This window comes from Serinus canaria, chromosome 2, assembly GCF_022539315.1.
Source record: "Serinus canaria isolate serCan28SL12 chromosome 2, serCan2020, whole genome shotgun sequence".
NCBI classification, from domain to species: domain Eukaryota; kingdom Metazoa; phylum Chordata; class Aves; order Passeriformes; family Fringillidae; genus Serinus; species Serinus canaria.
Window position 1 is genome coordinate 13,893,728 of NC_066315.1, and position 17,010 is coordinate 13,910,737.

Sequence of the window (17,010 nt, forward strand, 5' to 3'; positions counted from 1 at the left end):
CTGTAAAAACAGTGGGGAAAAATGGAGAGAATAACAATAATATTGACTCGATATTCTTATATGGCCAGTATTTAACACCTCATTTTTCAAAAGAGGCCGCCATCAGCTTTTTAGATCTTTAACTCAGGCTTGAAATTTTTTAAATTGCTCAGATTTTAGGAGAAACAGTGGAGTTCCTTGTGCTGTGTTCTGTTAATTAGTGATGCTGTTGTGATTAGCCTTTATGGGCAAACAGCTGGCGGCTGCATCGCCAGAACGTGCTCAGCACTCAGGCACAACTGCCAGGCACAGCCCTGCAGCTGGTGCCTCCATGTGCTGATTCAAGAAAATAAAGGTAATTGTTACTTTTGGAATCCTGTGCTTTTTAGTCCTGCAACCTGGACAGCTTAGAGACACAGATTGCTTGTCTGCACTCTGTTCATGTCACAGGCAGGCAGCACTTGTCTGCCGTTAAGTGAGAGAGTGTCACCATTTTACTCAAAATGAGAAATTTCAAGGGTTTTTAAGGGTTTTTCTTGTTTAGACCTCCCCCTTTCTTTTTTTTTCTTTTTTTTTTTTGACAGAATGACTATTTTGCCAAACCTGCTTGAAATGAAGCTTTGCAAATGATTTGCAGATCCCTAGATTTCTTCATGCATGTCTGTTCATTTTTTTCTCCCTTTAAAAATGAGCAAACTGTGAAGCAGAGTCCTGATTCCAGACCGTATAAGGACCTCATAATTCATTATATAAATCGACTGATAGATCAGTGAGGCTTTGCAAATGAGTGGTTTCATTATAAAAGAAACAAGCAAGCATCTTTTCTTTTCCAGTGTGTGTGAAAACTAAAATATTCAGCATCATTTTCCCCTGCATGCACTGCCAAGTTAGCTACATTGAAATGTAGGTGACAGGTTTGTTTTTTCTTTCTCACTAGATTAGTCTTGTGATGACCTTTTGGAATTTAACTGTCAAAAAGTCTTTAGCATCTCCTCCAAACCCAGTGATTTCCCTGTTCATTCCCATCTCCAACTCATTGATAAAGCTGTTTATCAACTTAAGCTATTCCCAGCTCTAATTCCTAGGGGAATCTACAACTCTTCTCCATCCTGAAGATCAATCTTTGTGTCCAATTCTTTAGCCAGTTTTCAACCCAGAAAATGAAAATTTAGTCAAGTCCTATGAAAACTTAGTTTCTTTAATGCCTTTGATATTGATGCCTTGATATAGTCTAGTAGTATTTTAAAAGTGTCTGTGTTGGAAAATGAAGCTGTAGTATTTTGGACATCTTAAACACAGTGCATAGATAAGAAGGAAAAAAAAAGCCTGGAGAATAATTCTGTATGACAGAGCTTCAGCATTCTGGATGCAGTGTCATATACAGCAAATTTGTGTACCGAGTTCTTTAACATCCATAATGCTTGCATTCCTATATTTGGGCAATTTATTTTCTGAAGGAAAAAGGGAGTCTGATTCTTGTTTCATTAAAAAAAAAGTTTGTTTATGCTTTGAATATTTTGGCACTCTTCTTGTGCAGAAGACTTTTTCATATTTATGTACATAACTTCAAATAGGATGGATGGTGGTGTTTAAGTTAAAGGGACTGCATTATTTGTCCTTTTATCATCTAGATAAGCAGCAGCTGGGCTAGCTGGTAGAAGCAGTACTTTAGCAAACAGCTGTTTTTTATCTGAATGACAAAGGGTCAGGGTAGAGCCTTTTTTTTATTTTAAAAAAAATGTAATCTGGTTTATTTAATTTAAGAGAATGGATAGAAAATGAGCTACAGGCAATCTGTAGCATGGGAGGTTTTATTGCATTTTTACAAATATCATCATTTAGTACAGATCAGTGCTAGGATCCAGAGAGGGAGCTCTCTCTTTTCAGTCTAGAGAGAAGAAAAATCAGGAGATCTTTACCAGTCAGTGTCTATAAATACCTGATGAAAGTAATAAAGTAATAAAGAATACTGATCCAGACTCTTCTCAGGGCTGCCCAGTGCCAGGACAAGAAGCAACAGGCACAAACCAAAATACAAGAAACTTCTTTACACATAAGAAAAAAAAATCCTTCTTAGAGGTCAGCACTGGCGCAATGTGCCCTAGAGGTTGAGGAGTCTCTGATCTTGGAGATATTCAAAACCCAACTGGGCAGGGCACTGTGCAACCTACTCTTGCAGACCTTGCTTTGAGCAGGAGGTTGGATTGGATAATCTCCTGTGGTTTCATCCACCCTCAGTTGGTCTGTGGCTCTGGACACACCAAGGGGTATTCCAGCAGCTGTTCATAGGGGGCCAGTTGCCACATGGATTTCTCTCCTTGCCAGCCCTTTAATGAAGCTAGGAATTTGTACAGCTTTGTTTATGTTGCCCACTCTTTATCAGTTGATCAAATTGAATTATATCAGATAGCACTGAGGGTGGCTAAGAGAAGGAACTAGAATGTGTAATTCCAGCTCTTCATTAGAAATGCAGCACGAAGAACAAGTCAATTTGAACTGCAGTCTTGCTTTGTACTGTTGGAATGTTTGTCTTGCCCACAACAACAGTTTGCAAATTCTATGTTTCTTTTCTTGCACAGACTTTGTGTTAACAATGTAAGGAAAAGGCATTTTGGGTTTTTTTGTGACAGCCAGTTGTCTAATTTTTGGTGTTTTATAAAAGGCATTGTATCTTCTGTAAAATATTTGTGTAGCTGCCTGTCAATGCCTTTGTTTAAACTCATCTTTTGAGATGCTAATTAAAAATTGATCAAGTTTTACTCATGGAAATTATAAAATATGTGATTCACTTTACAAAACATGGCCATATAAATGCAACACTCCTGCTATTTCTTTTATTTATTGTGGACTTCACAGTATTACCAGGAATGAATTTCTATATTTTTCTTTGCTTCTGAACCATCTTCTTGTCAGTGTCTTTCTGAAAATCTCTTGCGATCTTTCTACAACTGAATCTGAAAGTTGATGGCTTGTCACACGAAGGACTGTGTGATATTGCTCACTAAAAGCTGGACACTTGTTACATAAAGCCATCAATATAGCACTGGGAGAATAAGTCCCAAAGCACTTTGATATTTTCACACCTTATTTAAAGGCAGTGAAATAAAGGGTAGTTCATAATTTAGTACCTTTATCACGCAAGTTTCAGCTCTCAAGCAGTCTAGTGTTGCTATGCTCTTTTTTTTGTAAAGTGTTTCAGAAGTTAACATTTCTTTTCAAATGTGCCTTAGATTCCTTTATAACAGAGTCTACAAATATTGTTTAATTTACTTTTCAGTAAAGCTGTCAGTTGTAATCTGCAATTTAAAAAAACTAATAAAACAAATCCTCATTTCACAATTTAAACCTTATTGAGTCTAATTCACTTGCACTGCAAGTTTATTATTCTCCTGCAGCTTGACGTGCCTCCAATTGTAATTGTGTTGACCCTCCGATGCAGTAAATCTCCCCGGTGCTTATCAAACTGGGAGAGATAAGTCTACAGTTTGGAACTTCATTAAATATCTCATTTATATTAAACAGATGATGGCTTTGAAGAGAAATAATAATTTTTACAGAGTCTGCGACCTCCCGATCGCGGTCTCCTTGACCGTAACGCGGCGTTGCGCAACCCTCCGCCCGTGCCCCGGGCGTCGCGCCAGCACCGGCGTGTCAGGAGTCATCCGCCCATCGGGCTCACTTCAAAGCCTCTGCTGGGGACAAAGCCCAGGGCTCTGTAGCCCTTGAAGCAGATTTTTAAAACTTTTTCATAGCATGCATTTCTTAGTCGTCTGGGGAGTGCGGGTGGAGTGATTAATAATGGGCAGCTGTTTCAAAAACAAAAAACAACCAATATGTTGCTTGTTATTGTAATTGCTGAAACTATGAACTACTCCTCTCGTGCTTGTTTGGAGATCAGGCAGTATTTTGAATAAGCATTTCCAGTGGCTTCAAATAGTTTGCAGCATACTGTGAGTATATGGTCCCCCCTGCATTTCAATATGTATGAAACAAATGCTGTGGGGTTTGTGTAAGGACACTGCTTTTAAAGTTTAACTATTTGCTTCAATATGGAGAGGCGTGTTGGTGAGAAAAACTAATGCTTTGATACATGAGTTCATACTACTTTTCTGCAAAATACATTTACTTTGAATAGTTGTTTTCTTTGTAATAGAACCAAAGTCAGCTCAAAATGTTCAGGTGAATTGGTTTAATGGTCTTGGCAAAGTGCCTTGTAACATTACTGAGAGGACAATAGGGTGCTGGAGCCCAGGTGAACCAAGAGCTTTAGGGGCAGCAGGAAGGCTGGATGGCATGAGGATTGGGCCATGGTGTGGGGAGTCTCTTATCTCTGCAGGGAGCACCTGGGCCCTGCTACATTGGGCATCCACAGTGACCTGTGAATGCACAGGTACTTATTCTTCTCATTCCTGGGGGCTGTGCTGACAGCAGAGCTGTGGCTCATGGGCTTGCTAAAACCAGGTAGATGATACCAAGTTATTTTCTTTGCCTCTCTTGGGTGCTGCGTTCCCCTGAGCTCTGATTCTCTGGGGCTCACCAAGGAGAACTTGACTTTTTCCTATCCTCTTGAAAAATCCAAGAGACAGCTGTAGGAAAACAAGGGATGACCAGCTTCTGCAAGCAAAGGCTGGGCTGGGAAGATACTCAGGCAGTCTTCTGAAGGAGAGCAGCTGGGGTGGGCAGGAGGCTGTATATGCAGCCTTTCTCTTTAGTGTGCACGTGGCCAAGCAGCCTGTGTCCATCCCTTCCACCACATACTTCATGTCTCTTGTGATGTCCTGGAGAGTCTGGCCTCATTTGTGGTGGGCAGGGACCTGTCGGGTCCAGGGCTTTGAGGGCTGGGCTGGAGGGCACCCCGGGTCCTGCCAGTTCTGCTTTTGTGTCTCTGCCTGGATGCTGCAGCAAGACATTAGAGGAGCTTCCAGGCTGAATGAAGCATGTAAGATCTCTTTACTCTGCAGTCAGGAAAGACAGAACAAAGAACTCAATTTTTATTTTAAAAATAAAAATTGCATTGAAGTCTGACAACTTTTGTGGTTTTTTTCTTTTGTTCCTAATTACAAAACTTCAGAGTGTGATGATTTCATTTGAAAGCAAGTTGCACCACTGTGGCAGCAGCAGCGCAATTCCAAATGAGAGTTCCTGTTCCATGCTCCTGACAAGGGCCTTGTTGTGTTCAGCTGTCAGTGTGCAGAAGATGGCCCAGCTGTCTGCTGATGGCATTGGAAACAGCCCAACTGTCTGTTTAAGAAATTATCCAACAAAGAGGCACCAAAATGGAATAGTTTTTTTTCACCAATTTTCTGTTGAAGGATTTGAAATTTGACAGGGCACCATGGGGGGTGCAGTGTAAAGGGGTTAGAAAGTTGGTCATTAGGCAGAGCTGTCATTGCGAATTATCGCTGTCCAGGATGAGAAGTTCTAGCTCATTTGGTGCTCAGACAGGTCTAGGCCTTAGGCAATTTGTTACACTTCCCCCATGTGGTTAAGGGGACCCCAGGCACTAATTTTCCCCTCTCTTTGCAGTTGGAATCACCTGGGAGCCCCTCCGGGCCAGAGCTGCCCATAGAGACTATGCTGGATGACCGGGAGCGGAGGATTTCCCACTCCCTCTACGGCGGGATCGAGGGTCTCAGCGAGTCACCCACAAAGAACGTGGCATTGGGCAGGATAATGGGTGAGTCAAAGCTGCTCTGCTAAGCAGGGCATGTTTTATTTCCCTCTGTGATTCACTGAAGGGTGGGTAATGTGTTATGTGGGAATTGGGGACATGGAGGTTGCACTGACCAACTTAAAACGTGCCTTAAAATTCTTCTGTGCAAGCCTTCTGGATAGTTAATGTGAGGAAGATGGTAAAGTGGGATTCTAAAGTAAATTTTGCATCCTGTGACAGGTCATAGAATTAATAATAGTAGCATTTAACATGATCTTTCAGTGCCTGGTTTGGGACAATAAATTATTGGTTGGTCTAGGCTCCATGTTGCTTCAAAGTCAGTGACTCATGGGAATTCATGATTTTTTCCCAGTATTTCTTCTCTGTTTCAGTCCTTCTAAAATACAAAAATAAATAAGGCAAACTTGCATTCATTTATGCTTATTAGGGGACTTATTAATTTATTTGAATATTTGCTTTGTAGGACACCAATTTTAAAACCTCATAACTAATTATGAGCATCCCTTGTGTAGATTCTATGCCCTGCCATCTGCATGGTCCCAGTGGATAATGAGGTTATTAGTGCTTGCTTTGCTGCATTTCAACTTCTGATGTACAGAGCTAGGTAATAAAGACTTGCCTTGCCACAGGAGTGGTTGGATTTACTGACTAGGATGGGATTAGTTTGAAAGGATTTTCAAGTTTAAACACAAAAAGCAGCTTGATGCAAATAACACCTGACAGAAGACGTGACGAGTGCTCGCTTGAGTTACGAGTTTTAAAAAGAAGACATGACTATTAAATCTAGGACTTTTTTTAGCATATTAGATACACAGAATATATTAGAGGATGCTGCTATAAACTTCACATGAAATGAGGTATGACTTAGTTATCAATTGCTTTAGATTAGTTTTCAGCCTTAGAAAATTAGTCTACCACATAGGCTTTTCCAGTCAACAGTTTGTGTCTATTTTGCACCCTATAGTTTTTTATTTGGATTGGTTTAGGTTTTTTTCACCCACATTTTCTTTTTTAAATAATTGTTGTGTTTTGGATTTTGCATTTTCTTTGTGGTAGCAAAATAGGACTGCTATTAAACTCTCTGAAAATCCAAAATCTTGCTATTTAGGGTATTTCTTCTAGTAAGTCTTTTGCCCTTTTTTGTGCATTTGGGCAATAGTAATTAGAAACACATCGTATTCTGTGCTATTGCATTTCATTTTGTGCAGCTTGGAAGAAAAGATGCACACATGAAAATCAAGGCAGTGTGAAACCATGTCACCCAAAGTCATATGCTCTTAAAGAGAAAAATTTAGAAAAAATTGTATTTGTTTGTCAACAAATTTAAGGAGTGATAAAATAATTTGAAGTCTGTAGCACTACTCTCCCATAGAAAGAGATAGTTCTTCTTGTGTCAAGATAAAACTTGTGCTTTAGATAAAACATTTGCAAAGCACTGCCTTCTGCTTTTTCCATCAGTGCTGCAGAGGATTTACACACAGAGCTCATATAAGTGTTAACAAATTATCACTTAAACACGTTGTCCGTTTTTGTTGGGAGAGGGAGCCCTGAGAAAGTCTGGGAGCACTTGTGTCAGCAATCCAGTTTGCTTCAGCACAAGACTTGCCATGCCAAATTGAACTAGTGGTTCATCAGTCTGCTATTATTCCTTTAGCAGTAGTCAGTAATTGATGTTTAAACCACAAAAAACCAAAAAAGTGTTTCCAAAGCTGTTAAAATCTAATACTTTTCGATACCTTGGCATTGTATACATAGAAAAAAAACCCCTATACTTCATTGTCTAAGTTTCTCATAACCTGAAGTAAATGTTTTGATTTCCTGTGAATCATTGTTTTTCTGAATTGTTTTCAGGGACCAGGAACTATGTAAGAACTTGGTTGGTTGTGACTTTAATTCACTAAATCTTGAGTGGAAGCACATTAGTGGAAAATCAAGTTGTGCCTGAACCTCATAGTAAATGTGATCTAGTGACGTGTAACTAAAACTGGTCTTTCTAGGACTGGACTGTTCCTTCTGCAATCACAGCAGAAGCACAGACCTGTGATGCTTAAACCCAGTTTTTGGGGAATGGTCAGTTTTCTAATAAGACTATTTTTTTCAGAATTAATCAGCACTACTAAATTAAAATGGCAGTATTCATAACCTTTTACGTTCAAATTTTCTTGCAGTACCATACAACAGGGAGGTATTGCCTGTTGGGAGAGATAGGTGCAGTTACTTGTTTCAGAATAGCAAACATTTTAAAGACTCAGTCACTTTTTATGCAGTTGAATCCCTGTCTTTTTGGGGGTTGGTAGTGAGAAAAAAAGCAGGGCTTTTTTTATTTCCTGAGAATGTTTGTGGGTGTTACATGACTCTTCATCTCTTGAAAATTGGCCTAAAATTGAGGATTAGTCCTAAGAACAACCTGGCTGAAGAACACTGGAGGTCTATACCTTCCCACACCTGTCCTGCTCATGAAAACAAGCCCAAAGGAGTGCTTTATGCAGTGCTGCTTCCCTTGAGTGCTCTCCCCATATCAAGTACCCCTCTGATGCGCTCTCTGAATCATCTGATGTTTTTTGAATTACTCCTCAATGGATTTAACTTAGTAAACTTTTAGTACTCAGTACTTTTTAGCGAGGAGATGACAGTTTGTTTTCATGGAAGGAACAGGTCTCCCTGCTGCTTTTGCTCTTGGATGGGTTTGAGTTTTCTTCCTTCCTAATTTAAAGTATTCAAAAGTAACAATTTTATAGTCTGGAAAATGCCTTCTTGTTTTAGTCATTACTTAAAGTTGGAACAAATATTTCAGGAGTGTTTTGTTCTGTTAAATACCATTAATGTAATTTCAGAAAAGGTATTTAAGACAATTTCCTTACTCCTTCATAACTGACAAGCAAGAACTGGCTGTCAGAGCCTTGCTGTGAGAGTGGGAATAAAATACCAATTTTAGGATGTGATTTAAATTATGTAAAATAATGTTTGCTTACTGCAATAAGGCTGTGTGAATCTTTTCATGTTTCTGATGATTCTTATGTTGATCTACTTTTCTAGGTGGTTATTGCTGTTATAGATTTTCTTATGCTTTTTCATTTGGTAATATTTCACTGAAGATTTCTGATGGAGAAAAGATACAACTTTTTGTATTCAGGGAATACTTTTGGTTTGGAGGAGATGGGATATTTTATTTATATCATTTGGGTCTTGTAAGAATTAGATGGCTGTAAGAAACCCTTATATTTATTTGTTTTATTATTTCCAGGGTGCAGGCTATTCAATAAAACAACTATCTCATACTGGTTTGCTTGGCTCTCTAATTAAAAATTCAAGTCTTCTTCTGACATTCTTGTATATCATGCATTATGCTCCTGAGTTTTACAATACACAAATACATAGCTGCTGTCTATATAAATTATTCTTATTCAACAAACAGCTTAGTACAAAGTCCTCTTTCATCTCCTCCTTCTAGTTGCCGATTTTTTTTTATGAACGTGGCGGGTTTCGTTGCTAACGGTGACTAAACAGAAGATATTTTTCAGGGGGTACACAGAATAACAATCACTTGCACTGAATCTGCTTTTCATCCTGAAGGATCCCCCAGAACTTTGTGAAGTTTGATGGTTCCTACACAACAGGAAATACTCTGTTCTCTACATAAATAATTGCTGTCTTAAGGGTAGAATCAGGAGGAAGCACTACTGACAAAAATTTAGCTAGGGATGTAGAGTGTGTGTCTCAGTGAAATGAAAATAACCCTTTACAATCAGAATGTAGTTCCTTGGCCAGGAATCTCATCAAAATGTGATGCTCTTCTACAATAGCTGACAGATCTGAGCACTTTCTTGAAATCCAAGACCTGTATACAGCAGAGAAATCTTTGTTAGTCATTCTCTGGGCATTCGTTGTACTATTGGTCTGAGTCCCACAGTATCAACATGCTCATGAGTCATTCATAAGGTAATGCTGGGTTTTGAGCATACGGTGAGAGTGTTCAACAGATTTTGCAGACCTTTAAAGAGAAAGCAATAGCAAAAGCACAAAGGATCAAGCCAGAAACAGTTCATTGTCACATGACAATGCAGTGTCAGTATGGGAGCCAAGGTATCCCAGCAAACACATTAACTGAACTTCAGGGACTTTCAAGATTTGAAAGGACCTGGAGCAGTTTAGTTCTTCATGAATAAACCTGTTATTCACACTATGTACTGTGTGATCAGGATTTTTTTAAAGGGCTCCATGCTGGTGGTTTAATTCAGGTACAAATTATTTTCTGGTGTATAATAGGTTTGAAGGTGTATAATATTTTTTGAAATATGCTGCTTGGCTTATTTTTCCTTGTAGGATGAAAATCCTCATAGATCAGGAGACCAGCCATTTGGTACTGGAACTCTGAGGCTTCTTTTTCTGCACAAACAGATGGGAACCCTTCTTACCCAATAGTTTGGTGTAGTTCTCAGGCTGTGCCTTTTTAGATTGGTAACTTGTCCAAGAAATTCGAGCATCATTGTTCTGTGATGAAAAACTTTTGAAAGGAAGAATGTTTTACCTTGCTTAGTACAGTGTCCAAAATACTTTATGTTATTACAGATTACCTCACTGAAGCTGAATTAATACATGCAAAACTGGACTTGAAATTTAGTCAGAGTCTAAATTTCATAGAGTCTAAATAGCACTTTTCCAGCCCGAGGGAAAATTATTTTCTTGAAGAGGTTTGTAGACAGGTTGAGCAATGCCTTAGATTTGTAGATCAGTCAAATATACTGAAGATTACGGGGTTTGAAGTTACTTTGATGTTTCCTTGTAAGGTTTCTCACAACACTTGTGGAATTAATTCTCCAGGGGTATTTTCTATCCACTTCAGCTGAGTTCTCTACAAAGCATGTATTGAGTCCAGAGGTTTGTCCAGCCATCTGCTGGAGGTGAAGCCTTTCACCTGTTTTTAGCTTCATCTGCAATGAAAAGCATAGGCATGTCATATGGGTTTTCTCCTTAATTCCAAAGCAACTATAAAAATGTCAGTCTTCACCCTTGTCAGATATAAGGAAGGGTAGTGAAAAGTTAAAAGTGTTACTGAATTACTGTAGCCTCTCAGATGGGAAGTTCAATCTGCCAAGTGCCATAAGGTTATACCTTTTCACAATCAGTTCTTTGGAGACATTATTAACTACAGAGTTAACAGTCTTGTAGGCATTATGTTTGGAAAGAAGTACATTACCAGGCTAAACATTAACCTGTCCATCAAAGGAGCTATTGCTGGGCAGAATCAGCTGCTATGCAAACTGCATACATTCATTTCAGTTTGACAGTGATGAGATGTTCACCATGCAGTACCTTTTTCTTCCAGCCATTTTTTCAGCCTTCTTTAATGATCCCTTTGAAGCCAGTTTTTCCCTGTTTGGAAAGATTGCTATATGTATTATGTAGTGCAGTGAGGATTTTAACTACCTCTTTACACGTGGGGTTTTGTTTGTTTGTTTGTTTGTTTGTTTATTAATAATTGCATACAAAAGTAGTGATAGTAAGTGAAACCTTTACAGAAAAGAGGAAAACTTTATTTCCCCCTAATTATTCACATTTTTTTCCATATCTACAGTGAAAGTAAAGGGTGGAAATAATTGATGTGTTCATAGAAGCAGTTTAAAATATGGAAATAGAAGTTTTGTGCTACATTACACTGGTGCATCATAGTTTTAGAATAATTTTCTATTTGTTGTCAGATTAATGGTTGATGAAGCTAGTGTGTTTCTTCTCATGAGATGTGACAGTTTTAAAAATTGTTTTAGTAAGATCATACCATCTTTTAACTTGTACTCTCAGAAATTTACCTGATGAAGTCTGCCACTGAACAGACTCATGTTGAGTCTTGTTTTAGTCCCTAGCACGTATGTGATGGTTCTTGTTTAGGTGTTTTAACAAAAGTGTTAAAACTTACTTGAATTTGTTGATAATAGAATTTGGTAATTTTTTTTCTCCAGATTTTGCATGTGTCCACTTCCCAGCACCACTTGAATAATTTCTCATTTCATGAAGGCCAGACTGATCAGGAAAAGTGATGGCCTCTGTTAGTCCTTGTGGAACACATTCTTTGTTTCTACCAAACAAGGTGATAGCAGAGGAGATACTGTGCTCTGGGAGAGGTGCCTTTGGGCAGCTCCTCAGCCAGGACTTGAGGCTGTGGGCACAGACAGGAACATGGGTGGCTCCTCTGAACAACAGGAAACACTTTTCCAGTGTGAGGGTGACCATGCACTGGCACAGAGTGCTCGGGGAGGAGGTGCAGAAGCCATACTCAGAAGCAACTTGGTTGGGGTCCTGACTACGTGGCTGTAGGTGTCACTGCTTGAGTGGAAAGGGTTGGACCACAAGAGAAGTCTCTTTCAAACCCCAACCCTTCTGTTGAGGCTGAAGACCTTGTGGTCTTGCAGTAGGCCACAGAAAAAAACTGGTGTGCATCAATTTTCAGACCTCTGCACAGGAAGATGGGTAGAAAGTGAGACATAGTTAATTTTATTATCTGCATTGTGTCACTCTTATCAGTGGCACTGCAGTTTGACATAACCTTTTATCATCTGTGATGAAATATTTTTCAGGGCACTCTCTGCATGCTGCTGTTATTTAGTTTTGGGTTTTTTCTCCCTTTTGTCCAGGTAAATATCAGCTGTCTCCAACAGTGAACATGCCCCAGGACGACACTGTCATTATTGAGGATGACAGGCTGTCAGTCCTTCCTCCTCATCTCTCTGACCAGTCATCATCCAGCTCCCATGATGATGTCGGGTTTGGCACTGTTGATACTGGTGGATGGGCTAAAGCTGCAATTAATGAGTCAACAGACTGGTAAGAGCATGGTTTAGTGGAAGGAAGAAAGAGAGAGCTGTAGTTGCATCTTTTCCTTTAGTTACATTTTGGCTACTGCTAATTTTAATTCTTTTTTTTTTTTTTTTGTCACATTTGGATTTTACTATTTTCAAATTAGTAATTGTCCCTGTTTCAGGGAGGAAGTCTGTACAAATACCTCTGGTTTCAGTTTTGTGCTGTGTTAAAGCATATTTGTGGAAATGTTACTTAGACTGTACATAGCTGTGTTATTTTGATGATGATCTAACTTTAATTTAATTGCTACCTTACCTAGCTTTTGTAAAAAAAATAGCACAATTTAAACACTTGGGTTTATGAAAGCTGAAAGACTGATTGGAAATTGTAATTTATAAACCTCACTGTAAATATTTCAAAGTTTATAAAACAAAGGTTTTATTTTTATATTACATTGTATATCTAGGAGCAACTCAATACTTTTGTATACTTCCTTGCTTTTCCTAATAATGTACTAAGCTTTCAAATCTACTTAGAGGTCAAAGCTCTTTGATTTGCCTCTGTGTTAATGCTCATGCAAAAAGAGCTGGTTAAGATTGCTTCATTATTTGTGAAGAACTGCTATTCATGTTGTTAGATCATTTGCAAAGACAGTGTACTGTAATAGCTCTAAATTTAAATGTACAGAAAGTAACAGTTCCACATTTAAAGGTATGGAAAGTAGCTTTATATATTTAATTCATAGTAAAAATAACTTTTGTGAGTCTTAGGTTGACTCTACGATTACTTTAACACATTTTAACATTAGAGCCTTAATGAGAAATGCATTGAGCTCTATTATTGACTTGCTTAAGTTCCTGGCAAAGAAATACTGTTTATTGCTTAGTTAGTACAATTAATACAGATCTAAGATTTAATTTACAAGTCCTGTAATTATCTATAGTAATAGCAAAATAAAAGCCCACCTCTGTATGCTGCTACTTCTTGAAGCTGGATAATTACCACAAATGGTGTGAAGAATTTTCTTATTTTTCTTGTCTCTTGAGCCTGTTATGAATGTGTCAGCAATATCTTAATAGAACAGCAATAGCACCTGCTGGCTGATGTGCACCTGTCAGCTTCTTCTCTGCTTTAAACTAGTTTATTTCATCTTATATCCAGGAATTGAGTTCTGTTTTTTAAGCTCTGTTTTAATGATTGTATGAAAATGTAATTTTTTATTCTCATTCACTTTTTTTTTTTGATGTTGCAGTTCTTCTTATGGACAAGTCATACCTGTAATCTGGGTCCCTGAAAAGTCCATTTGTCTCTTGTAAAAGCTGAGAATCTGAGACATTTAAATAGAATAGTCCTCAAGCCTGCACATAATAATAGCTTATTTCCAAGGGAGTATTTTTAGCTGAATGTGAGCAAAATCCTATGAAATAAACATAAAACTCATATGAAAACTGCAGATGATTTTACATTGACTTCTGCAGTGTGTATTGCTGTTCATACAGTTTGTAAATGAAGTAACAGTAAAGAAAACAGGGCTTAGGTATTGTAGAATTGATCACACTCAAAAAAGTTTTAAGTGTGTGTTTCAGTGTTTCAGAAACTGTAAAGGTCTTCAGATACAATGGCACTTCAAAGAGTTAGATCAGTGTTGTGCTTTAGTATCTAATGTATTCTATCTGTAAAAAAAAAGTAAATGGCAATAGAATTAGATTGCTGCTATAATTTCCTGTTGCTAATGGATGAAGGAAGACTTGTAAAATGAAGGTGCATTGTATGATTTTGCTGGAAGGCACAAAGGGTAAAACTAAGAATATGGATGAAGGGTTATCCAAACAAGAATGGCAGCTGTTCTGAATCACAGAAGAAAATGTAAGCTTTTTCAGCTTCACAAGATCTCCCTAATCCTTGATGAAAATGTTATGAAAACAAAGGGCCAATAAGACAGGATTAATAAATGGAATTTTAATAACATTGAGGGTCAGAAGACGGTTACATTCTTTTAAGGATCAGCTGTCATTCCAGAAATCTTATTTGTTAAGTATTCTAGAATATAGTAAATTGCATTTGGCATTGCTTAATGACTTGCACGAAATTCACCTCTGTCTTTTATTGATGTAGTTTAAAAATATTAAAATGAGACATTTTTGGGGACATTAATTCCTCCTCTTTGCTTGTTGGCTTTTGCAGTTGTTGCATTCAGAGTCCTGTGATCCACTCCTTCCTTAATTACTGAAGCACTCATGGGTCATTAATAATAAAACAGGACATGAAAATTCAGAACTCTATGTAAGGCTCAAAAAAAGGTGCTAAGTAGCACCTTTAAGGAGCAGGATACTGTGCAAACATGTAATAATAATTCCCTTAATAAGTATGTGTGGAAGGGAGGTCTAACAAGGGCAGATCAGGGAAGCAGAAAGTCTCTAAAAGTGGTTTCAGTGGAAATGCTGGATTCCAACCTCCCAAATTCCCAGTTGCTGATGCCACGTCCAGACCCTGCTGCTCTCTCTGGGACCTGTGGTGTCCTTTTCAAGTTAAATTTGACCTGGAGTTTTAGTCTGTTCTTAGGACTTCAAATTCAATACATAAGTGTGTGCTGTGTTTACATGGAAATGATATTTTACTCTACTAGAAGTTTTATATAGGAGGATCAAAGCAAGCTTGTGTGACAAAAGAAGCATAGAGCCAAAACAAATAATTCTATAAGTTCACCTTTTCTGAAGAAAGTGTCACAAGATACATTTTGTTCAGCAAGATGAAACCAGTCATTGTAACAAAAGTGAGCCTGTGCTAACAGATACTGCTGGAAAAAAATTCTCACTTAGTAAAACCACATTTTTCTGGCCTTCAGAGAACAGGGCTGACTAGCAGGGAGCCAGAAACTTCTGTGTGGCCTTGATAAAGTCAATTATGATCTGATTATGAAAGGTGTTGAAACCCTGTAAGTTCAGTTGGAGTCACTTTGGAGGCCATTTTCAGATTTAGGGGGTTCTTACTCAGCTACATGTTGCACTGCTATAAATGCCAGAAGTGTATATTGGCCTTGTCTGATTTATCTTTCTATCATGAGAAGATAGATATTTTTTTCCCTATTTTGTGGGAGTCAGTGTTAGGACTAAATAGTTATTTTTGAGTATGGTCTCTGATTCATCAGAGCTTTTAAACATATGCTTGAGAACATTGCTAAATTGTGCAGACATCTCTGAAATAGTTGCAGTAATTAAATGTAAAACATAATGAACCTGAGCCAGAAACATTAAAGTCAAAAGGCACTTGACATTGGCTTTATTCACATAAGCCCTTATCCTGCTCACACTGAAGTATTATATGCCTGTCACAAGCACATATCTTATTATTTGTAAATCTGCCATTACTAGACTGAATTTCTTTTTGGCTGTCTGGTAATGAGGGCAGTGATTTTCATCCTTTATAGTACTTTATGCCTTTGGACACTTTTCCTTAGCTCTTTTTCTCTGTTTTGCCTAATACCCAGGTGTTTCTTGATCAAAGATACTTCTGTAAATTAGAGTCCATGGCATACATAAGCATGTGCATGTTACAGAATTTAAAATTATAAGTTGTTTTTTGCAGAAATTCACTATTTGCCTGTTTCTCACTAGGAAAGAGATGTGTATTATACTTAGCCCTTACAGTAAAAATAATTCTTTAGAAACGTGGTTCTAAATAGTAAGATGGTACTAAACACAATATCTAGAGTGGCATCTGGGGATCTGTTTAGAGATCTCAGTGACAAAATATTAACTTTTTTTGTCTTGAAGTACAACAATATTCAAAGAGGGGATTTTGAGGGATCATTTACCTATAGGATAGATAACAATGGTCCAAAATACTGGTTTTTTTCAGTATTTTATGCTTTTGGTTTCTTTTTGTGCTAGCTGAAGTAGAGATCTATATATTATTCCCTTTTCTAGGAGCCAGAAGATCTTTTTGTGAATTTCCTTTCATATTATTTATTAGCAGTATGCAATTTTGCTTTTTGAAAAAATGTTTAAATGTTTCTAGCTTGCACCCCACATTTTGCCTGCATTCTTGGGCTCATTATTCTGCCAGTGTTTGAGCACCATTAATAAATCTATCTTCAGCATGTTTCTGAGGCAGCTCACTGAAAACCTGACTGCCTGAGCTGAGGTCAGTTTAGAAACCTGCAGAAGAAACAAAAACCAAATGCAGTTCCCCCCATTTCTGATTAGGGGGTAGATCTGCTATGGCAAGCACTTGCACTGTGGAGAAGCAATGAAAATATATGGTTGTTTGTCATAGCTGGGCTAAAAGCAGGAGAAGGTATGAAAAATGTACAAGAAATTTCACATATGGAGAGAAATTTTAATACAAAGTTTTTAAATTAAGAAGCTTCAAGCTCTCTGGGCTTCAGGCAGGATAGTTTCTATTTATGTTTTACTAAAAATATTTTCTGATAAAGACAGACCAGATAAATTTCTATCAATAGAATAAATTTGTTTCTCAGAAAGAAAAAAGAACTGTTTTATTCTCCTGCAAATCATTCCTGTGTTGGATTTCTGTTCTGATAGAATTTTTATAGTGCACCA

The 17,010-nt window shown here is 37.9% G+C and overlaps 1 protein-coding gene across 14 annotated transcripts in view; it reads left to right on the plus strand.

Annotated features, from left to right (window-relative positions):
- Positions 1-17,010, plus strand: part of PARD3 (par-3 family cell polarity regulator) — a 443,013-nt gene that overhangs the window by 271,857 nt on the left and 154,146 nt on the right. For all 14 annotated transcript variants that reach the window (XM_030229752.2, XM_030229789.2, XM_030229776.2 and 11 more), the window contains 2 exons: positions 5,506-5,656; positions 12,283-12,472. In XM_030229752.2, the coding sequence (XP_030085612.2) occupies positions 5,506-5,656; positions 12,283-12,472 (341 nt within the window). The remainder of the gene's footprint in view (positions 1-5,505; positions 5,657-12,282; positions 12,473-17,010) is intronic.